This window comes from Arvicola amphibius, chromosome 9 (assembly GCF_903992535.2).
Source record: "Arvicola amphibius chromosome 9, mArvAmp1.2, whole genome shotgun sequence".
In the NCBI taxonomy this organism is placed as follows: domain Eukaryota; kingdom Metazoa; phylum Chordata; class Mammalia; order Rodentia; family Cricetidae; genus Arvicola; species Arvicola amphibius.
The window spans coordinates 82,389,556-82,413,064 of NC_052055.2; the positions used below are offsets into that span (position 1 = coordinate 82,389,556).

The window sequence follows — 23,509 nt, forward strand, 5'->3', positions numbered from 1 at the left end:
CCTGGGCCATAGATTTTTCAGTGCTTCGCCATGGTAGGCAGTGGGTCCTACTTACAATTTCAGTTTCTGTGTGTTTGGATGTCTTCCTTTGTTGAGTTTTTTTGTTTTTCGAGACAGGGTTTCTCTTCAGCTTTTTTAGAGCCTGTCCTGGAACTAGCTCTTGTAGACCAGGCTGGCCTCGAACTCACAGAGATCCGCCTGCCTCTGCCTCCCGAGTGCTGGGATTAAAGGCGTGCGCCACCACCGCCCGGCCCTTTGTTGAGTTTTTAAAGAGAGAAGTAAAATGCGTTGAAACTGTTGGGTTCAGTGTGTTCTGTTCGCCTTAATTTCAAGTACTCCATTCCACTTTTTCTTAAATAGACCTTAGGCTTTAATATTTATGTGATATTTTATCTTAAGAATTTTTGAAAAACTTTTTCTCATCTTTCCTCTGATCAATGATGTCTTCAGCTTCGTTTTGTATTTTGCTTGTTTTATTTGTTTTTTTCTTTTCTTTTTTTATTGATATTTATTGAGCTCTACATTTTTCTCTGCTCCCCTCCTTGCCTCTCCCCTTCCCCCTCAACCCTCCCACAAGGTCCCCATGCTTCCAATTTACTCAGGAGATCTTGTCTTTTTCTACTTTCTAATTCTCATGTAGATTAGATCTATGTAAGTCTCTCTTAGTGTCCGCATTGTTGTCTAAGTTCTCTGGGATTATGGTTTGTAGGATGACTTTCTTTGCTTTATGTTTAAAAATCACCTATGAGTGAGTACTTGTGATAATTGTCTTTCTGTGTCTGGGTTACCTCACTCAAAATAATGCTTTCTAGCTCCATTTTCCTGCAAAATTCAAGCTGTTGTTATTTTTTTCTGCTGTGTAGTACTCCATTTTGTAAATGTACCACATTTTCCTTATCCATTCTTCAGTGGAGAGGCATTTAGGTTGTCTCCAGGTTCTGGCTATGACAAACAACGCTGCTATGAACATAACTGAGCACATGTCTTTGTGGCACGATTGAGCATCCTTTGGATATATACCCAAAAGTGATATTACTGGGTCTTGAGGAAGGTTGTTTTCTGATTTTCTGAGAAATCTCCACACTGACATCCAATGGGGTTGTACCAGCTTGCATTCCCACCAGCAATGCAGAAGTGTTCCCTTTTCCCCACAACCTCTCCAGCATAAGTTGTCATCAGTGTTTTTGATCTTGGCCATTCTTTCAGGTGTAAGATGGAATCTCAGAGTTGTTTTGATTTGCATTTCTCTGATGACTAAGGATGTTGAACATTTCCTTAAGTGTCTTTCAGCCATTTTAGATTCCTCTGTTGAGAGTTCTCTGTTTAGATCTGTACTCCATTTTTTTTAAATTGGATTATGTGTTCTTTTGGTGTCCAACTTCTTGAGTTCTTTGTATATTTTGGAGATCAGACCCCTGTCTGATGTGGGGTTAGTGAAGATCTTTTCCCATTCTGTAGGCTGTCGTTTTGTCTTGTTGACTGTGTCCTTTGCTTTACAGAAGCTTTTCAGTTTCAGGAGGTCCCATTTATTAATTGTTTCTCTCAGTGTCGGTGCTGCTGGGGTTAAATTTAGGAAGTGGTTTCCTGTGCCAATGTGTTCAAGTGTACTTCCCACTTTCTCTTCTATAAGGTTCAGTGTGACTGGCTTTATGTTGAAGTCATTGATCCATTTGGACTTGAGTTTTGTGCATGGTGATAGATATGGGTCTATTTTCATTCTTCTACATGTTGATATCCAGTTATGCCAGCACCACTTGTTAAACATGCTTTCTTTTTCCCATTTAACATTTTTTGCTTCCTTATCAAAGGTCAGGTGTTCAAAGATGTGTGGATTGATATCCAGGTCTTCTATTCGGTTTCATGTTTGTTTGTTTTTTTTTAAACACACTGCACTGCATATTTTTTGGTAAAGAGCCGTTAATCAAAATAAGAGGTGCAGACTGGAGTTTACTGGACTATAGGCTCATCTGTTCCTTAACTTTCTTTCTTATGTTTACTCTAGGGCAGGCAGAACAGTCTTGTCAGTGAGTAAGCTAGGTATCAACTAGTTTGAACGGTTCCTGATGTGCTAGCATATTGTGATTGTTGAGCACCTTAAGGCTGGGTTCCTGGGTTCACGGAGTCACTGAAGCTCCTTCTGGGTGGGAGAAGAAAGCCCAATTTGGGCTTCCTGGTTTCCAAAAACGCAGTAAGAGTTCAAAAGCCATCCAGTCATTCATTGGACAGTACTGGTTAAATGATGTATATACTGTTATGTGTCTTGGTTTGTCAGATTATTTTTATGTTAGATTTAACACAGAATATGTAAATCATAACTCATCTTTCTCTAATATATGAGATGGTTTTACGCCACAGTTTTGAACTTTCTGTTATTAGAGTCCTAAGTTGTGGGGATGGGTGAAAGGCTACTATAATAACATTGTGATGTTTTATCTGTATAGTAATTTAGAAAATTACTATGAAAATGATGAATCTAAATTATATTTTCTAAACTTATTTTAAATAACAGCTATGAAGGATGAATGCAAAGGAGTTTGAATTAGCTTTTAGGTATTTTTAAAAGGTGTTGTACACTTGTGTCAGTCAGTGTTTGTGCTTAGTTTGTGTCCACTTCACACAAACATGAGTCACCTGGGAAGAGGGGCCCTCAATTGAGAAATTGTGTCCGTCAGATTGCCCTGTAGGCAACTCCATAGATTATTTTCTTAATGATGAGGTGGACAGGGCAGCCCTCCTGGGCAGTGCCACTCCTGGACACGTAGTCCTGGTTTACATAAGGAAGCAAGCTGAGTAAGTCATGAGAGCAAGTTAGTAAGCCGTGACCTCCATGGTCTCAGCTGCAGTTCCTGCCCTGACTTCACTGTATGATGGACTAACTTATAGGGAAATAAACCCGTTGCTCTCCCGGTTTTGGTGAAGTGTTTCAGCACACCAACAAAACCAAAGGACAGCAGTTACTTTGTGTTTCTGTGACAATGTGTCCGTCAGAGACAGTCTAAGGAAGAGAGGGCTCATTTTAGCTCCAGTTTCAGTGGGTTAGTCATTTATTGGACAGACACCCTGGTGTGGGAGCATGCAGAGAGAGGCGAGGTTGCAAGCTCGCCTTGTTCTTTCTTCATCTGCGGCAGGGCTCCCAACCCATGGGATGGTGCGATCTTCTTTGTAGGTGTGTCTCACTTCCTCCTTAATTCTTTCTGGAAAAACCTTCACAGGCATACTCAGCAATCTATAAATCCTAAAGCCCAGTTCTAAATATAGCCAAAGACTGCCACAATGTCCAATATCCAGATTTTCCTAGAGCACAAACCACAGCTGTTATTCTACACCAGTTTTTCACTGTTTTCTTTAGCTCTTAAGACAAAATGCAAAATACTTACACTGACTCAGAAGTACCTCCAATGTTAGCCCTTCCTGTGCCTACATTCACTCTGTGCTACCTACCTTTCCACAGCTGCTGAGTCCGCCTTGAGCTTCTTGTGGGTTTTTTTCAAGCCTGCTCTATATATTCTGTTCTCTTTTCCCTCCCTGTATCTTCTCTCCGTTTTTCCAAGACTGTCCTTTCTTCCTTGAGTCACATCACTCCTGATTGTTGTTCCCCGTGACTCTGTTGCCATCTCAGTGTTGATGCATGTGTGATTTGTCTGCTCTCATTTCTTGTAGAGATCATCCTGTATTTGAGCCAGTGACAGACCCCAGAGATGATACTCAGTTGTACTTTGCATGTTAGGCAAAACAGTTGTTAAAGAGAATATACTCATTGTTTCCCTTTTATCCTAGGAGTGGGCAAATGCCAATGTCAGCGTCCAGATTGAGAACACTGTTCTGTATGGCTACTATAGTAAGTATCGTTCCGTGTCATTTTCTCTTCTGCCTGCCAATCAAATTTAGAGTGAGACTACATGAAGACTCTTAATTTTGATATTAGTTACAAGATTATAGTTTTGAACATGAGGAATAAATAATATGCATTTGTTCTTAATATTCTAAGACATTTTAAACCTCTGTGTTCATTAATTTTACTTGTAACACTTGTTGAGGATAATGTAATGAAGTTATTTGAATTCTCCTGTGTTGCGTTAAAGGAGCCATTTCCTCCACTTGGACTCTGTATTTGATACTTGTGTTTTCTAGCGTTCCTTCACAGACTTGAGGGTAGTAGAGTGCACTCTGGGGAGCTTCTTCTACTCTGCCAGCTTTAATCCAGCTTGGCCTCTTTCCCTTTCTCCTCTTGTCAGGTATTAGACTGGAGAACGTGTAAAGAACCACCTAAATGCTTACTTTTGTGTAGATGGTCCCAGAGTCAGGCTTTCCTAAAATAAGGTTTAAATGTATATTCCGGAAAGGGATGCCATTTTTAAATCAGTAAATCAAGATGTTAATAAGATTTTACTAGGTTTATAATATTGGAAACTGAAAAATACACAGACATTTCAAATGCAGGAATAGTTAAGAAAATCTGTGTGTGTGTGTGTGTGTGTGTGCGTGTGTGTGTGTGTGTGTGTGTGTGTGTGTGTGTGTACTTTGAGTGCTACCGTGTGCATATCAGGTCAGGGCGCGGTTCACTCCTCCTGTCATAGGAATCCTGGGTGTTGAATTTGTGTCAGCAGAGTTGGGGTCACACCCCTACTCACTGAACTGTTTTGCTGGTCCTAAGTAAATGATTCTTTTTCCAAGAGGCTTACTGGATTGTAATTCAGTAGTTTTGGTTCTGCCCTGTGTCTTTCCTCCTGCTCCATAAGAACCATGAAATTCCTTTAGTTTATGTTTTAGAAGATTTTTATAGTATTTATATAGAATGTATTTATTTTTATTGTTTATTTTTATTTTTAGAGCTTGCATATTTTACTAGAGTTTAAGAGGAAAACATAGTGCAGGTTGGGGATAATCCCAGCTGCTGCCAGGAGAGAGAAAAAAATAGTAATGCCTTTTAAGAAATGATGGGCTCTCCCATGAACAGAAGTCTGCTAGTCAGCTGAGAGAGGAGCCTCACGTCCTGAATATGTGGCTCAATACTTCTGGTTAATATAGTAACAATAGACGATAAGATATAAACAGTTCTGTTTTAAGTTTTCTCTACAAATCCTCTGAAATGATAGAAACGACCTCTTTAAACATTCCTTTTATGGGGACTGTGCCTGCCTTCTGCTACAGTACAGCCACCACCCTGTAGGCTTTGTGACAAGATACCAAACTTGCTAGTGAATTCTGAGTCTGGGAACCTTATCTTATCATTGAACTTGACTGCCACAGCAACGACCTTCTGTTACCAAGGTCACGAGACACTTGTAAACAAGGTTATTGTTTTAGGCAGACTTTTAAGTTTGATTCTGTCAACCTATAGGGAAGGATTTTAGTATTTTCTGAATCTTCCCAAGGATAGTCTTTGTCTCCTCAAAGATCAAGTGTCCTGGTCTCATTTTAAATACAGAGGAAATAAGCTAATCATTACTAATAGTGGGGTGCTTTGGGGGTGGAGGGCTGAATGCTCTGCAGAAGATAAGGTGTGCTGAAAAATCATCTGTTGGCATCTCGATTTTAGTTTTTCCTCTGGGGGCCAGGAATAATTTGCATTGTTTTGTTGCTTTTGGACTGTTTGTTTTGTGTCTGATACTTAGGACTGACATTATGGGACAGTACTAAGTACTAAGTAAGCCAAGTACTCCCACTCTCTTGACTTGATGATTTTCAGGAGTTCTCTTGGTTGTCCTTAGAGCAACAGTCTGTCCATGTCTGTCAATTTGTCTGTAGTTTTGTTTAGTTGCTTAATTGTTGCTCTGTGTTTTATTTATTTATTGTTAGAGTAGCTCTTTTACAAAAACTGACAAGTGACTCTGCTATGGGCTATTGCACCTGCAACTCCTTTCAGCCAAGTATCACTGCTGCCCAGAGCTGCAACCTGAAATAATTCAATGCCAATGTGTAGTTAAAGAATGCAGTATCTGGGCTTGTGGGGCAGCTTTCTCCGGTGCCCATGAAAATTGGAGCCAACAGGTGACAAGGCTTCTCTCCTTAAAACGATAACTTAAAAAAGTGAAAACAAATTGTCTGTTTTAGTGTTGGAATGCATGAATGTTGCCACTACATGTTTATGTCTGAGTGGTCTTGAATGTATGAGTTTACTGTGTTCTGTATGTCTTGGTTACAGCTCAGCTGTTACTATTGCAGCCAGCCACCCAAGCTGAAAATTTATCTCTGGGCGTTCTGGCCATTAAAACTAATAGAATAGGGATCTAAATGTCAATTGGATGTAGATCATATTAAAGTTGGTTTGTGCTGTTCTGTTTTGTTAAGAAGCTGGCTCTGAAATGAGATTATGGCCCACCCTTTCTCAGACTCACACTTGCTTTTAAAGTCTCTATCTGGAATCAAAAACTGGCAGACAAGAAAAACAAAAACAGAACAACCAAAAATTATTGGTTTATAAATTTATTGGAATGAAATGAAAATGAAATTTGTGCTCTGGCAATGCTGAAGCATGCATGAGCAGCCCGTACATGGAGGCTCTGTTGAACTTCTCCATATTGGGTTTCATGGTCTAAGTTGATGAGGACCGCTGACCCAGCCTCTTCTTCAAGAGGGCATCAGATCTCAGTATAGGTGGTTGTAAACCACCAGTGTGGTTGTTGGGACTTGAGCTCAGGACATATTTAAGAATCTTTAATATTTGTAACAAAAAGTTAACTCAAAACTTTAACACAGGGTTAATCATCAAAAGGCTACATAGATAATCTTAAAACAGAAATCTAATCTATCCATGTCTGTAGTTCTGGGCAAATACTCAAATGTACCAGCTTTGCTTTTTAGCCCCTTTAGTTCCATTTCTGACTGTATTAGTCGACTAAAATATATCAACCTCAAAACATGGTTTTTATGTTTAAAGGTTCACCCTTAAGAAAGGCTCATGAGACAGGCATAACATTAACCTTGCTATGCACTGTGGACTCTCACACTTAGTATCTCAATGAATTTTCCTGATCCATTACTTTTATACCATGTTACAGATGGAGAACTTGGTGTTGGTGATCATCCTGTTAGTGAGTGGCAATGCCCGAAGTGGATGTTACAACCTTAGCTGGGACTGTTTGCTGTTAAGGGAGCTAGCTGCTTTCTAGTCAGTGGCTCTGGGAATGTGACCTGTGGGAATAATTAGTAGTATTAAAACCCCAGCGCAATTTCATGATCATCTGGGATCTTTAAATAATTCAGAATTGTTCCAGAGAGATTCTAATTTAGTGTGTATGTCTTAGTTAGAGTTTCTATTGCTATGAAGAGACACCATGACCATGGTAACTCTTTTAAAGGAAAACATTTAATTGAGCTTCTTCACAGTTCAGAGGTTTGGTCTATTATGGTCATGGTGGGAAGTATGGCAGCCTATACGCAGATGTGGTGATAGAGAAGGTGCTGAGAGTTCTACATCTGGAATTACTGGCAGCAGCAAAGATGACTTGACTATTTGAGAACTCAGAGACCACTCCCAGTGACACACTTCCTCCAACAGTGCCACACCTACTTCTATCAGGCCATACTTCCTAATATTGCCTAATAGCAAACATTTAAGCACGTGAGTCTATGGGAGCCATTCCTATTCACCACCATAGGGTGTGATAGACAGCTTGGAAATCTACTAGTAAAAAGTAATGATTCTGATTTAGCACTCAGGTTGAGAAACTGTGGTGTAAGTGAGTGGCTCTTCATATGACATCCTGTGCGCATGTGTGGAGAGAGTTGAAGGCTGCAGACAATAATACTGAAATCACTGAGATCTGTTTTACTTTGACTGGTCTTGAAGTGTGTTTTCAACAACAAAAATACCTACTTGCAAATTATTTGACAGCCATTTTTTTCCTAGATTATTGAAATTAATATATCTTTCCTAAGCCGAACCCAGCTTTTAGGTTCCTTAGACTGTGGAAGAACTGGAAATACAGCTGCACCCCACTGTTCTCAACATCCCATGTCCTTGTTTGATAATCTGCCTGATCCACTCAGTTGGCAGGGGATTCTGTCCTGCCTGGTTTATGTCCTCCCACCATGTCCCACAGCCATTTAACCCCAAAGAAATCACACGAAGGTCTATACTAATGATAAACTGATTGGCCCATTAGCTCAGGCTTCATAATTGCTCTTATAATGTATATTAGCCCATTATTCTAGTATATGCTAGTCACAAGGCTCTGTGCCTTTTTCGGCGGGGCAGGTCACATCTTCCTTCTTCTGTGTCTGGACAGGACTTCAGAGGAATGGGCTTCCTCCTTCCCAGAATTCTCCTGCTCTCATCCACCCGCCTCTACTTCCTGTCTGGTTGTTCCGCTTATACTTCCTGCCTGGCTACTGGCCAATCAGCATTTATTTAAAACATAATTGACAGAATATAGACAATTCTCCCACACCACCACTCAAACCTGGATAACCATTGTTATCTCTCATCTGTTTTCTCGCATTTAAAAGGGGAGGATGGGACTAAAATTTTGGACAGTGAGGCTCACAATTGCAGTCACATACATCCTGCTGCGCTGTTGTGAGATGTGTGCTTTACTGTGCTCTTCCACGGAGCCATGAAAGCTCCATCCTCAGTGGTGGGTATCCAACCTTCTCTCCCTCTGAAGAACACAGCGAGTACAAACATAGTTTGGACCCACCATTGTCGTTCCTCCTAAACCAGGTTTATCCACTGTTGCCCTGCATCATGCCTCAGTTCCAGCGTTAGTGCAGCATAAGGGCAGATACCATCCCAGTACCAGGATAACCAGTGCCTGCGCTGCAGGCGAAACAGTCTGCATGGGGACATCTGCAAGCCTTCGAATCTAGGAACCACATTCTTATTGATCTGTTCAATTCATAGAATTTTGTTTTGTTTGTTCATAGAAAGTCTCCACAAGTAAGGCTGAGTGCTGCTGGGTAGTCAGATTGACTGTTGTCTTTAGCTTTCTACCATTTCTTTATTGTAAGTTTTTGTACTGTTGCCTTTATTCTTGTGGTTGTTTTAACCGTACTTGAAAATGTAGTATGGCAAAACCAACCATTTTACTGCTTACCACCTTATAGAATTTCATTTAAATGTATTACCCTGGCCTTCACCCCTCCCCACCACCAAGCTGCTTGGCTCAGGTTTTGGATGCCTATAGAGGTTGTAGAAATGAGGAATGTGCCAATCCTGTGTGGGAATTCATAATAATTTTATTTTGCCACTAGGAAGTTGGTCCTCATTTCCTGTTGGTTAATTGCTATTTCTATCTGCAGTTCTTCTTGCATATTTATTTTATTCGTGTGTTTACATGTATGCCCATTTGTGTGTGCACCATGAGTATACGGGTATCTTCTAAGGCTAGAAGAAGATATGGGATTCCCTAGAACTGGAATTATTACATTTGATTGTGAGTTACCCAGCACAGATGCTGGGAACCCTCTGCAGAGCAGCAAGTGTTCCCAGCTGCTTAGGCATCTTTCCATCCTTTTCCTGTGTATTTTGAACCTGAAATTAGTCTTGCTTGTCTCATGTTGCTTTAACAGAACAGTGAGACTGAGTGTATTGAGCAGAAATGTATTGGGTTATAGTACTAGAGCCTGGGAAAAACCACGATAGAATTACTTGTACCTAGAGGGCCTTCCTGTTGTATCATCCTGTGACAGAAGAGCAAAGAGCACAAGAGATCCATCCTTTCACAAGTCTGCATATTCCTAAGATAATGGCAGCAATGAGTTCATCTCCCATCAAGTCCTGCTTTCTAGCACTGCTGTATTAGGGCTCAGGCTTCCAATACATGAGCTTAGGGCATATATTTAAGGCTTAGCAGGGCTTATAACTCCTACAATCTTGTTTGAAAAACTCATAGGATTTGTCAGAATTTTGTGACTTTTCTACCTGCAAATGCTGATCAAATAGTACCAGTTCCATACTGTTAAGGTTGTAGACACATGGTTAGTAACATGTAAATAAGTAATAAGTAGATGTTCCTGCTGATGTTCATTCACACCCTGTCAGAGATTAGTGATGGGAAAAGTCGGTATTGAAAGCATTAGCCTACAGTCTTCTTCACGTTCATCTTTATGGCAGTTTTTATTTTAGAAATGTCTATAATGATGTATTTCAGTGCTTTCCAGACAAGATAAAGGGTGAAGGTTTGTTGTTTGTAACTCAGGTCTGTAAAGTCCCTTTGGTAAGACAGTGTGTCTTGTCCCCTGTTCCCTCACCTCTTTAAAAGAAAGTGTTGTCAATCACCCAGGATATTCCGAAGTAATTTCCTCTCCTCTTCATGTAAAAATTGTTTTCATTGTCTCCAAGTAGAAGGTAGGAAAACTGAAGCAGTCTTCACTTGTGTGACCTGCAGATTCTGCATCTAAACAGACTGTCAGTTGGTCCCCAGGAAGTCACAGACCTTGCCCACTTGCGATTTAGGAGAAGCAAGAACCTGCGGGTTTTCTTCTTATCCCTCTATGCCTCTGAGTGTTCCTGGTTGGTTCTTTGCTGTCTTCTCTGCTGCCTACCTCTCTAATGTGTCAGTGCCCCAGGGTTTAATCTTCTGACTTATTCTTTATCTCAGTTAATCCCTGGCTTATTTTAAACTGTTTAATCTTCAGGCCAGTTCTTAATCTCAGTGTCTTACTTGTTTCATATTGTGGCTTGATTCAGTAACTTCCAGATTCAAATCTTGGTGCAGGTATCTCTTGAACTTCATATTCCAGTTGTAACTATTGAAGAAATGTCTACTAAGAAGTCAAAGACGCTTCGAATATAGCACAGCTAAAGCACCTGACTTTCAGCCTGCTAGACCTCTTGATTTTCCTGTTTGCAGTGGATAGAAATTGGAGGGGTGGAGTTTCTTCAGATTAAAAACTTTGGAGACATCACTACCTTATTTTTCCATTTTTGTATGTCAAATATGGCAAGATGTTTTCTATGCTTGATCATCCCAGTTAATTCAAAATCCAACTCCTGCTCACTACTTTCTTGCTACTCTGCTGCTTAAGGCACCTTTGTCTCATCTTGGGTTATTGCAGCAGCTTTCTAATACATCATTTTACTCTCCTTTGTCCCAGAGTATTCATGACATGGTTATCTTGGAGATTATTTAACAACATGTGATCCTGTCCTCATTTGCTCAGAGCCCTAAAATACTTTCTTTTTTTCAGTCACAGGAAGAGTAAGTTGTAACCGAAATCCGCAGGGCCTTATGGGATCTGACATTTTTCATCTCCCAAACCTCTCTGCCTTGTTTTGTACAACTCTCTTGTGTATGCAAATGCCTAAGATGGTCCATGATGCTAATGCTCTCTGCCTCCTCAGATCTGTGCCCTTTGTTACCCATTCCTCTTATGTGCTGGACCTAGTAATGTGCTTTTAACAAAGAAAATTAAACAAAAAGTGTGGTGTATCGCTTCTGAGGTGGGGCTTTAAGAAATGAATTTTTGCCTTGCTTGTGCACCCTGGCTCTTTTCTCTCCCTTGCTTTGATTAAGCATACTGCCTTGCAGTCTCCTGCCTTGTATAGAACGGCTCACATAGTAAGGGAATGAAGTAGCTTCCAGTCACAGCCAGTAAGGAATAGAATAGACTAGACAACACAGTGAGCTCAGAGGCAGATCCACCCCTAGTTGAGCCTTGCAATAACTGCTAGTGGCCAGTTGTAGCCATGGGAGAAATTCTAAGCACGACTAGTGGGTTAAACTTGGTTCATATTCATGGCCCATAGAATCTTTGACAGTTCATGTTTTTTATAAATATACTTTCTGTTCTTTTTTTTTGTGATGCTGTTTTTTGCCTGGATCTCATTGTGTAGTCCAGCTTACTTTAAAGTCAGAATCCTAAACGTTGGGATTACAGGTGTATACCATTGTGCTGGTTCTCCATGCCCCTTCCAGCCATGAAGTTTAGTCATGCCATTAATATCTATATTTTCATCAGTATCTGTTGCTGTGATAAAACATTATTTTAAAAAAAATCTTGCAGGACGACTTAAGCTCGGGCTTCAGAGGCCTCAGTCCAGGTTTGAATCGACTGCTTTGGGCTTGAAGTCAGGCAGAACATCATGATGATGGGGATGCAGTGCAGAGCTTCTCAGCCCACACTGACTCCAATGCAGAGGGATAACAGGAATGGCCCAGGACTAACTAGATCCTCTTCAAGTCATGCATCCCCCAGTGGGGGCCACTCTTGAGATCTCACCGTCTGCTGACAGTTCACTCAGAGTTAAAATAATCATTGAATTAAAGATTGGTTAGGTCAGAGCCCTCACGATCTGCTTCTGAAAATTCCTCATGGACATACCCAGAAGTGTGCATTACATCTCGATAGGTGTAGAGTGGGGTGCAGATATTTGTGAAATGAGTATTTCTGAGTTTCTCACTTGTAAATGGAAGAAGAGATTATTTGCATTATTATATAAGTGAGCCTAGGGTAGGGTTTTGGACATAGTCAGCTAAGAACATTGGCAGATCCCCCCCCCCCAATAGAAAACTGAACTAAAATTGATTAAAACCCCACTACTGAAATACTTTGGAAACCATTGTAATGTCTTTAACAGTTGGAGTAGTTTAAGAATTGCTGCAGACTATGTTGGAATTATATTTTGTCCTTGTCTGTTAGCCACCCCTTCCTGCCCCGGAACTGGTGATGTGTCAGGCAAGCCAGGCCACAAAGACAGGCAGCTCTAGAAGGACCGCTCAGCTGCGGGCACTCATTTTGAGTAGTACTTTCTAGTGTTTGGATGATCATTGATTTACTCAGACACAAAGAAGGACACCAGAAAGACAGGCTTGGAAAGGATCAAAACAAAGCAGGAATTAAAACAGGAATCAAACAGCTGAATAAAGACAGTGGAAATAGATTTGACAGATTTAACGCAGACAGTGGTTGATCAAAGAGACAAAGCAAGAACAGCATTCTTCTAGCAGTGCAGCAGCCCAGAGTGAGTGCTATCCAAAATACAGAGCTCAAATGGTATTGTGTCGAATGTCAGAGTTCAGAGGACCGTCCATGCTAGGGTACAGCCATTCATCAAACAGGATTTCTAGATGTTAAATTTAGGTGGCTGACTTCAAAGCAGCCACTGTGAACTGGTTCAAAGCATAAGGAATTTAAAGAATTAGGGGGAAGTGAGACTAATGGAAATTTTTTCTATAAGGAGCTAGAAATAATTTCTAAAAGACCAAATAGAAATTCTGTGGTTGAGGAGTTAGAATAGAGAAATGAAAACTCTGCTGAAATGCCCCACTGGTAGGTTTGACATGGCAGGAGAAAAACCTCAGTGAACTTGAAGACAGATGACCTGATCTGAAGATCCAAGGAAAAAAAAAGGTTGAAAAGAAATCAATAGAGCTTCAAAGTACTGTGTGTTAACTATCAGACTCTTTCCAAAAGGAAAGGAGAAGGAAGGGGCAAAAAGTTAGAGGAAATTATAAACCAGCCCACACATTGAGGAGTCAGTGCAGCCCAAATAGGAAGAACAGAGAATCACTGCAATGTCGCTCGAAAAATGTAGCACAAAGGGGAAAAGCCTTGAAAACTAGGAAATGCCTGAGCGTCTTTGTGCGATCGTAGCTGGTCCTTAAGGGACACAGTAAAAGGCACTGGGTTCCAGTAGTCCAGGTACGGAAGACATGGACAGGTTAATTAAGGATCCGGTAAGCACTGACATTACCCTTCAAGAAGTGAAGACAGAGTAGACGTTCTGTGGTAAAACTTGGGAGAAGTAATTGCTAGCAGGACTTTCCAAAAAACATAGTGAAGGAAGCCCTTCAGGACGGAAGGGAATGACTCTAGACTGTAGGCCACATTCACATGCATGCACAAACGTGTCATTAGAAAGCTTTGTAAGGTAGTTAATATAAAGATAATTTTCTCCTTTCATCTTTATAAAAGATTCAACATTACATAAAACCGTAATTATAACACTACAGTGTTGGGTTTCCTTCATAGATAAATAGATAGGCAAGCTGACTGACTATTCAATAGTAACATTACAAAGAAAAAGAGGAAAAATTGGAACTATACAAGAATATATTTCCCTGGGACTATTTGTTGGGATTAAATTGCAATAAATTGAGGGGTGTATTTAATTCCTATAGCAACCACCAAGAAAATCATTCCAAAAATATACACTGAGATAAATCAGAAATCAAAATGCTATACTAGAAAACAATTATTTAATACAAAATAAGAGAGTAAAAGAGAGGGGCTGGGAGGCATGGAGAGAAAGGCAGGAGTAATGATGAGATGCAAATAGAAACTGTAAATATATCTTATCAGAAATTATATTAAATGTAAATGATATAACTACTTCATTTACATTAGCCATTGATTGATTTAGAGGGTTAAAGAAAATCCTTCTAATCAGTTTACTCTCAGATAGACAACTTCTATTCAGGGTTACAAATAAAAGAAAAGTAAATAGATTACAATGAGATGCCATACAAACAGTAATTATAGCAGTTGCAATAAGTGTATTAATATCAGACAAGATGAACTTTAAAATGAGTATTACCTGAAACAAATAAGGGAGTTTCATAATGGCTAAAGGACTATACACTAAAACATGTAATGATAATAATGTTTAATGTATTATTAATGTTAAGTCTGTAATTATGTAATATGCTCTAACCTCAGGACCCAAGATACAAACAAAACATGACTGGCTGGTTGTGGTGGTGTATACCTTTAGTCCTGTTTATTTGAACCTCTGAGTTTAAAGCACTCTTTTGGATCCGTACAGAAAGGAAAAAAGATAATTGCCAGACAGGGAGAACATAGTTGTAAATCATATGACAGGGAATGTGCATTGATGCCATTGCTTATTAATCATTCACAACACAAACTGATTAGTTAGAAATGAGCAAAATATTGAATAGGCATTCTTACTGGTGGAAATAAATGAATGGCTAATAAATACATACAAATGCCAGCATTATTAATCACTAGACAAATATATTTCTAGAGAGCTATGCAATGCCTCAGCTGAGATGGCTTCTTAGCTGAGCCAGTCTTCTAAAATACAGCTGACTTGGTGGTTTAAACAAGCAAGTTCCTCATGAGGGCCTGAATGATCTAGTTCTGTAGGAGATGATAGGTCTGTCTGTCTACCTTAATGTCATCTCGCCTTCATCCCCTTCACTTCACACTGGAGATGTCTCTGCTGGGGTGCCTGATCAGGTTCATGGCTTTTTAATACTCATCAAATACTTTTTAGAATTTGGGGAGCATTAGCTGTTCAAGTCCATAGCGGATTATAATACATATATTGTCAAGTATAGAGAGAGTCTTCGAAAGCTGCCGCTGGGGATGTAAAATGGTACATTGCCTTGGAAAACAGCCTGTAATTTTCTTGAAACAATTAATCTTTTATGTGACCCTGTAGTTTCACTTCTAGAATCTACCTAACAGAAGCAGGCAGTGCCCACAAGCCACATGTGTTCACAGTAGCCTCAGGCTGTGAATAGGAAAGCCCGAAGCTGGTGTAGCTTAAATAAATGCTTGTCCTTATAGTGGACTGTATATTCAGAAGTTAAGTTAGAGATCAGCAAGCCCCTAGGACTGTTCTACACCAGGCTGGGTGTTCACTTGCTTGTGTTGTCTGCCGTCGGTGCTGCAAATGCTGAATACCTACAACAGAGATAGATGTACAGCCATTGAAGCATGTTCCTTTTTATGCCAGCATTTGCAAAAACAAACAACTTCTGAGCTTAATGAGGAAACCAGATGAAAACGATGATCTTGAGTAATTCCATGTGTATGAAATATACCGAAAAGCCAAATTTCTGTGCCAGTGGTTGCCTCAGATTGGGAAGCAGTTGGGCATTACTTACAGACTGCACAGGCAGCCTCTTAGAAGTGCTCTAAATGTGGACCATAGTAATAGTTACACAAGTCTTTAAATTTACCACCTCTTTCCCTTTGGCATGTGTAATGTATGAGTTTTGTCAGAGTAAATTCCTTGTTGACATTAGAGACAAGTATGGCGGTCAGTATAGTAGCTAAATAGCTGGAAATTTGAGGGCACTCTTCTGGGCACTATTAGTTGGAGGCACCATGGCTTTGGGAAAAAAGTCATTGGGGTGTGCCCTCCAAGGGTACCTGACATCCTGCCCTCCCCCCCCCCCCCGTTTCCTTGACCATTGATCATGAAGTGATCACTGTGTTTGACCATGCTCTACCATCTGGCAGCCCCACCGTCCGCTCACATTAATCCACCTTCTTTGACTGACTTCTCCAAACTGTGAGCAAAATTAGCCTTTCAGGTATTCATGATAACATGAAACTTAACTACTTAACTTTTGTTTTTTATCATGTTATGTGCTTTTCTGTAGTTGGAATCTTATGCTTAATGTGAGGATGAAAAAAAGGAAAATGAGGCTAATGAAGACAAAGACTTAGGAATTGGAATGTGCTTCTTTGCCTTGTGTGAATCATGGCCTTGAGAGTCACCTGTTTGTAAAGTTTATTGCCTTGTTCCTGCCTATTGCTATTTCAGCTAATGTCTGTGCAGCTTTGAAGCAAACATTCTAGTCTTCATTTGCTAGACAGTGTGGGAGTAACAACAGAAATTGCCTAATCTTTTTTTCTGATTATTTATCAATTATTCCTATTAAAAAGAACCTTGTAGTGTGAGCTTTAGAATAAATACTATAAAGAGGGAAACAACAACAAAATCATGAACAAAATGACTATTGTTCACTGTACCAATTCCAAGCTGATGCTCGCCAATAGCTTTATTCACTGTTCTGTATTCTCAGTGCGAATACAGGAGAATGCTTGAGTGGCTTTGCTTTTCTCTCTGAATTTATCTCACTTATCTCTTACATTTAACAAAGTAGCTGAGAAATTAGCAGTGTGAAAAACAGCTCTTATGTTGCAGTTTCTCTGCATCAGGAATCTGGATGCATCTCAGCTGGGCCTCCTGCAAAGATGCTGGGGAGCTGTCTGTGGGTGTGAGTCCTCCTGAGCATCAGCTCCCCGAGTTCTCACTCGCCTGTTGACCAGCAGCCCGAGTTTTGTGCAGCAGCTTTTCTGTAGGCCATACTACAGCATAACAACTGTAAAGAGAGGGACCAGGTGGTCAAGATAGAAGCCAGAGTCTTCTGTAATGTAATCTCAGAGTGACTTTGATTACTTTCTTTATGTTCTCCTTATAAAAATGACTCCTATGTCCCAAGAGTTGAGATGTTGCATCTTTTCCTTATTGCAATATAATCTCCTTAGAGTAGGGCTCTGAATTTTGTTTAGGTGTATGTTTACCTCTGGAGTGAATGCTGAAGCATATTCATGGTGCTTAGTCATGGAACACATTACTTAGAGTCTTTTTCTCTGGATGGAGAGGATCATTCCACTTAGGGGTTTTATGTCTTTTAAACATAATACATGCTACATAGGTTAATTATTAGTCGGCCAACATTGCATGTTGTAGGAAATCAGAATTGGTGAAGATGGTGGCATTTTAAAAAGTTCTTTGCTGCATTTGATTTGCTCTTCTCTCATTTAGAATTCTTCAGGCAACTTGCTTGATACAGGCCTGTGATTTTTCTTATTCTTGTCAGGTTTAAGTATGAAGACTCAGGTAGCTTTATAAAATGAATAGAGAAACCTTTCTCTTGGAGAATGCCGTGGATCACAGAGCACAGCATGGCTTCTCCCTTCCATATCCTGAGGGGTTACTAATTAACAAAGGGAAAAGGCAGTTTATACCACCATTTCTGGTCCCTTAATGAGTAGTCTATTATCAGCAGTAAGTTTTCAAGTCATTCGTTATGAAACTTTCTTAACTGTGTGATGGTTGTTAATTCTTAGAAGCTGTTTGGGAATGCTTCCAGTAGAGGGTGAGGAATCACATTCACCCTCTCTCTTGCAAAGGGAGCAAAGTGTGGTTCCTCCCTGGCCATTTTGGTCTCATTCCAGAACGACCAGGAAATAGCAGCTATCACAGCAGCTGGAATGGGAGGCTGGCCCGGGCTGGTATGTTTTGTCATAAGAGTCTGAAATTCATTTCTTCTCTGCTCTTCATCCTCAGCTCATAGTCCCTTAAGATCAGAACAAGTACAAAATGACACTGGGGTTCTTTTAAGCCATTGTGTTATCAATTTCAAACAGGAAGCAGGAGAAAGGGAATAGAAACAGAAAGGAATATGGGTGTTGGGAGTGCAGCTCCCCTGTGTTTCTTCAGCAGGATAAATGATGAAGAAATTTGAAAATGTTCTTATTCCCAGAATAGAGTATCTTTGTACTTTGACCCTCCAAGATTAAAAGTTTTGTGATGACTAATTATTCTTAGGGTTGGGGACTGGACCTTGGCAAGCCAGGCAAGCATCATACCGCCAGGCTAAATCCCTGTGCTTTTTTTACTTTAATTTTGAGACAGGATTTCAGTAAGTTGTCTAAGGTGTTCTTGAACTTGATTTTAGCCAGATGGTGGATGAGGAGAATCTTGAATTTATGATCTTGGTACTTCAGCCTTCAAATTAGCTGGGATTACAGGTCTATGCAGAAAGACTTATCTGCTACCATTTATCATAGTGCGTTGGGTTAAAGGTTAACCATTTTACTGGTAGTCAGGAAGAAAGTGTTCTTGTGTTCTTGAATTTGAATACTTCAGAAGCCTGATGTATTTAAGTTCATTTTACATGTGTTGGCCTCTAGTGACACAAAGCATTTACATGGTAGATTTCTTGCTTTTTGTGTATCTAAAGAAACAGAGTGTGAGAGATTAGCATGTGGTCTTTGCCAGTCGCTCTCTGTTTGCTTGTTTTCCTGGTTCATATATATTAAATTTATTTAAATTTCCTAAGAGACCATGAGTTTAATTTGTGTCAATTTCTATGCATATATGATCATTTGTTAATGTAATCTTTGATATTAATAGGCCTCTTAGCCCAAAACCTGCTTCCTGTAATTTGTTAATGGCAGTCTTTAATCCATGCACAAGTAAAAGTACACTTTCTAAAGGTGTTGGGATTGTTCAGGTGTTGACAGTGGAGTTATAAAGGTGTCAGGATTGATAGGGTGTTGACGGTGGAGTGAATGGAGGACGTCCTTTGCTGATAGGTGAGAGTCCAAGGCACATCTTTAAATGAAAGAGTTCTGGTTCATGACAGTATAAGACACTTTTTTTCCTTTTCTGTTTGTAGATATAAAAAGATGACTGGGAGATAGAAATAACCCAGGAATAAACGTTAATTTAGTTCTACCTCTACAGTTCAGCATTTATGAGCTAAAGGCAGAAATCCTGATGAAGCGCACTGAAGAAAAATAACCTCATTGAGAACAGGGTTTAGCCTGGGATTTCAAGAAACTAGCATTTAGGGAAAGTGTCTAGTGTGTTTTGTGGCCACTACCTATACAGTGTACAATCTCTACAATTTCTTCTGATTCTTGCTGTCTTGGAGAAGTGTTCACTGTCAGAAAGTCTTTTTCTCTTGAGTTTTCCTCTTAGTCAGTCACTGCCCTAGACAAGTTTTTAAATTCTTTTTTCCTTTTTCTTCTTCTCCTCCTTTTTTTTTTTCCTGATTTCCCATGAGACTAGTTTGGCTACTTTGTAGAATTTCTTTATCAGTCATACCTTTGTGTCCAGGGCTTTTTTTTTATTCAGTATAAGATCTGTGAACTTCATTTGTGTAACACTGCTTGGCTAGCTGTATGTCTTTTGTATAAATGTATACTTAGTCTGTTGGTGGACATCTGATCTTTTCAGTTATTTTTAATCATTACAAATAATTTAGTTTGGTTGGTTTGAGGATCGGGACAATGAGCATCATTAAGAGTGCTTTTGGTCTCTGTGTGTCTAATTTGTGAGTGGTGTATTTCAGTTAGTGCAGTGACTGTAGATTCATCCAAGTTATAGTGTATGTGTAGTGTATTTTGACTAATAGTCGTTCTGCATATATACTATATTGTACTTCACTGTCTATTAGTGGACCCTAGGTTGTAGCTGTGTTTTTGCTATTATAAATAATGAAGCTTTATGCATGGGATGTGGTTATGTAATAAATCAGGTACCATTTTTAATTCTTTTTGGATACATACACAGAAGTATAATTCTCACTCATAGTAGTTGTAACTTTCAGAGTTTGAGAAATCATTGTAGTGTTCTCCATGGTAACATTTCACATTCCTACAGGAGTACACAGGGTTCTCTGTGTCCTTGTCAACCTGTTATTTTCTCATGTACAGTCGTCATTCTGAGTGTGTGAGCAGGTAGCTTTGCTCCCTTGTATGGAGGAATGTGATAGCTGCTGCTTGGTAACTGGTTTATGAGGCTGTCCTGCTATTGTTTTTCCTGAATTTATGTCTGTGTCAGAAAATGCTGATGCACAGATTTGAAAAACAGGTTTGGTGGATCTTAAAGTCTCTAAAAGTTACTTACATTGTTTTCTTTACCTCATAAATGTACTGGATCTTCATTCATGGTTTAAGCTTTTTATTGAATTAAATATTTTAATATCTGAAAATATTTTAAATCTAATATTATTTTAAGTAGAAAAATAATTCCTGCCAAATGACTCTGAATCTAGTTTTACTGATTTAATGCTTTTCTTACCTTTTCTTTACCTTATTTCATTTAAGATCAGTGTGCTAATTCTATGTGTTTATATTTAGCATAGAAAAATTATTCCTATAAAAATTATGGTATCATTTTAGCTTAGTCTTTAACTTGCCAGAGTGACTGGTAAATGTTGGGCTGGAATGAGTGCAAAAGTTAATTGAAATGAGGCAGTGTACAGGTCTGTGTGCTGTACACATAATGATTGAAATGAGACAGTATACAAGTCTGTGTGCTGTACACATAATAAGAACCTACATGTTAGCTTCCACAGTTTCCATAATTAATTTTGTTATACATTGCCTAGAAGTTAGCTTGTGTTGTTATATATATTATTCTGATCTATTTGTTGATTTATTGGGATGGGAAGAGGACAGGCTGTTTGAATACTAGCAGAGTTAGGATTACAGGACATCAGTTTGGTAAATTTGATTGTGCCATTTGTTATTCATCCCTACAGCCTTGTATTCTGTTATTCTCTTCTGTGTGTTCTTCTGGATCCCCTTCGTCTACTTCTACTATGAAGAGAAGGACGACGATGACACCAGTAAATGCACTGTGAGTTGTCTCAATCGAGAGTGGTCATCTCAGTCATAAATTACTTCCTCAGTTTTCAAAAAATGGCATGACTCTACTTGACTTTATTCTAGCTCATGTTTATATAATAACTTAGGTGATACAGGAAAAACTGTTAATTTTTCTGCGCTTCGGCTCGGCTCCCTGTCTCTAACTTAGAGGCTAGACTACCTACAATACACTTGCTGTGAGAATTGGGTAAATTAACTTTTATAAATGCTTAGAATAGTGCCTGCCATGATACATAGATTGTACATAGATTTAAATAACACACACAAGCTACGTGGTGGTGGTGCAACACTTGGGAGAAGGAGGCAGGAGGATTGCCAGTCTGAATACATAGTGATTTATAGCATATAGGTGTTTATATAGTTGTTTTGTATTTATATTTTGTGGACATAAACATGTATGTGTTATGCCCAGATCTGCGAAGTCCCCCAAAAACCAACAAGGAGACCGGAGTCCTGTACGTAAAAGCAAAGAGCCTTTATTTTATACAAGTTTGCAAACTTGGTCTTTCCGTGTGTCCAATGTATTGGAATAATCAGAGAGCCCCAAGCACAGTTAGAGTTGGGTTTTTATAGTAGTAAAGGAGGGAATGAGGGGTTTCTAAGGTTCAGGACCCCTGATTGGCTGACATTTGTCTAGGGGTGTCCCGGTGAATGGGTGCTTGCAGGTGATCCTATCTACAATGGTTGGAACGTTAGGAATTTTCTTTGGATGTTCTGTTCATGGGTGGTGCCTGGGTAATCTCAGTTTGTGATCCTTCCTGCAACCAAGGTCCTTCCTGAAACCAAGTATTGCCTTAGGGTAAACTGTTGAGACCCAAGCTTCCCTTCAACTTATGGCCAGGCCCAACACTGGCAAGTGATAATGGTTGGAAGTTACTTCCTTTAGGTGGTCCCTCTCTATTAAGCTAATCATAGCTGGATCCTACATATGTATGTACATAAGACTATTACTTATTCTTAGCCAGACATGTTAACACATAACTTTAATCCCAATACTTGGGAGAAAGAGGCAGGCAGATCTCTGAGTTTGAGGCCAACCTGGTTTACAGAATGCTTATTTTTCACTGCTTTTGGTGATTGCATTAAAGGTTTTTATGATAGGTGCTGAGTGCTGTTCATTTTGGGGAATATTTTTCTGCTTTGACAGTTTCACCTATTTATGCTTTCAGCATGTACTTTTCAAAAGGTCTATCCATTGCAGATTTTAGACTCTTGCAAAGACACGTAAGATGCAAAAACTGACTATGGCTTTCTTTAAATTTAATTTGAAGGCTTTTCTGTCCAATAATTGAAACTTTGTGCTCTTGATTTGAAATGTATATTTGCTATGAAAGAGAGCATTATTGTATTGTCATAATACCTTTGTGTGTAAAGGCTTGCTAAGTGATATGTTTTCCCCCTTGGCCTCTAGCAAATTAAAACGGCGCTCAAGTACACTGTGGGATTTGTTGTAATTTGCGCACTTCTTCTTCTCGTTGGGTAAGTCTTGATTTTTCATTGTGCCAATGGGAAAAAATTGGATAATAGTAACTGAAGGTTCATTCAGAAAATTTTAGACAAGAAAAACAAAGAAAAGGTTGGGGGGGGGGAGAAAACTAAACAAATGGCCTTTTATGTAACTACTGTATGGTGTATGGAGACGCATGAACTCTGGTTGTTGTGTCTAGTCATTTCGCACATCTCTGCATGTACCCTCGGTTATTACTTTTTACACAAACACATTTGCGTTCTATATATTGTATTTTTCCCATTCTTGGTGATGTTCCAAAGTTAACACTACTGCTGCAGTGTTTTGGGTGACTCCTCAAGTCTGAGAGTGTGGATTCCTCAGCTGATGGCAGCAGAGCCTTCTTGGAGGACAGCTGTTCATGTGACTGAGCTCCCAGGACATACGTGATGTTCACACGTTAAAAACTAAACTTTAGAGCTCTTATGTTTGACCCTCCTGCCAAATCTTTGTCAGTAAGCTCCCTTCTGAATCCTTCTATCTTATTTCAGTAGAAATGTCAGTGAAGTTTCAAACTGACTCACATATACGATGTCTGTCCTTATTCGTTGTAGACTTTCGCCTTTGTTAAAATAGATCTGATCACTTCACATTTTTTATAGCAAAAGGGGTCAATAAAATGATCCTTATTTGCAATGATGCAGTTTTTGAAAATTGTAATTAAAATTCTTCCGCTATTATAATACAATTACATCATTTCCCCTTTCATCCCTCCAAACCCATGCACTCATATTCTGTTGAGAGCATACATTAGGTGGCAATATGCGCTTAATTTTTGTTTATAATTAATTTGGTGGGTTTTTAATAATATAAATTTTATTCTATCTGTAGGATTGTTTTGCCTTCATGTCTATCTATGCATTACCTGTGTGCCTGGTGCCTGGGGCCCAG

At 39.5% G+C, this 23,509-nt stretch overlaps 1 protein-coding gene across 1 annotated transcript in view; it reads left to right on the forward strand.

Moving 5' to 3' along the window:
- Positions 1 to 23,509, forward strand: part of Lmbrd1 (LMBR1 domain containing 1) — a 90,427-nt gene that overhangs the window by 11,333 nt on the left and 55,585 nt on the right. The window contains exons 3-5 of the mRNA XM_038341656.1: positions 3,778 to 3,838; positions 20,985 to 21,082; positions 22,523 to 22,590. Coding sequence (XP_038197584.1) covers positions 3,778 to 3,838; positions 20,985 to 21,082; positions 22,523 to 22,590 — 227 coding nt within the window. The remainder of the gene's footprint in view (positions 1 to 3,777; positions 3,839 to 20,984; positions 21,083 to 22,522; positions 22,591 to 23,509) is intronic.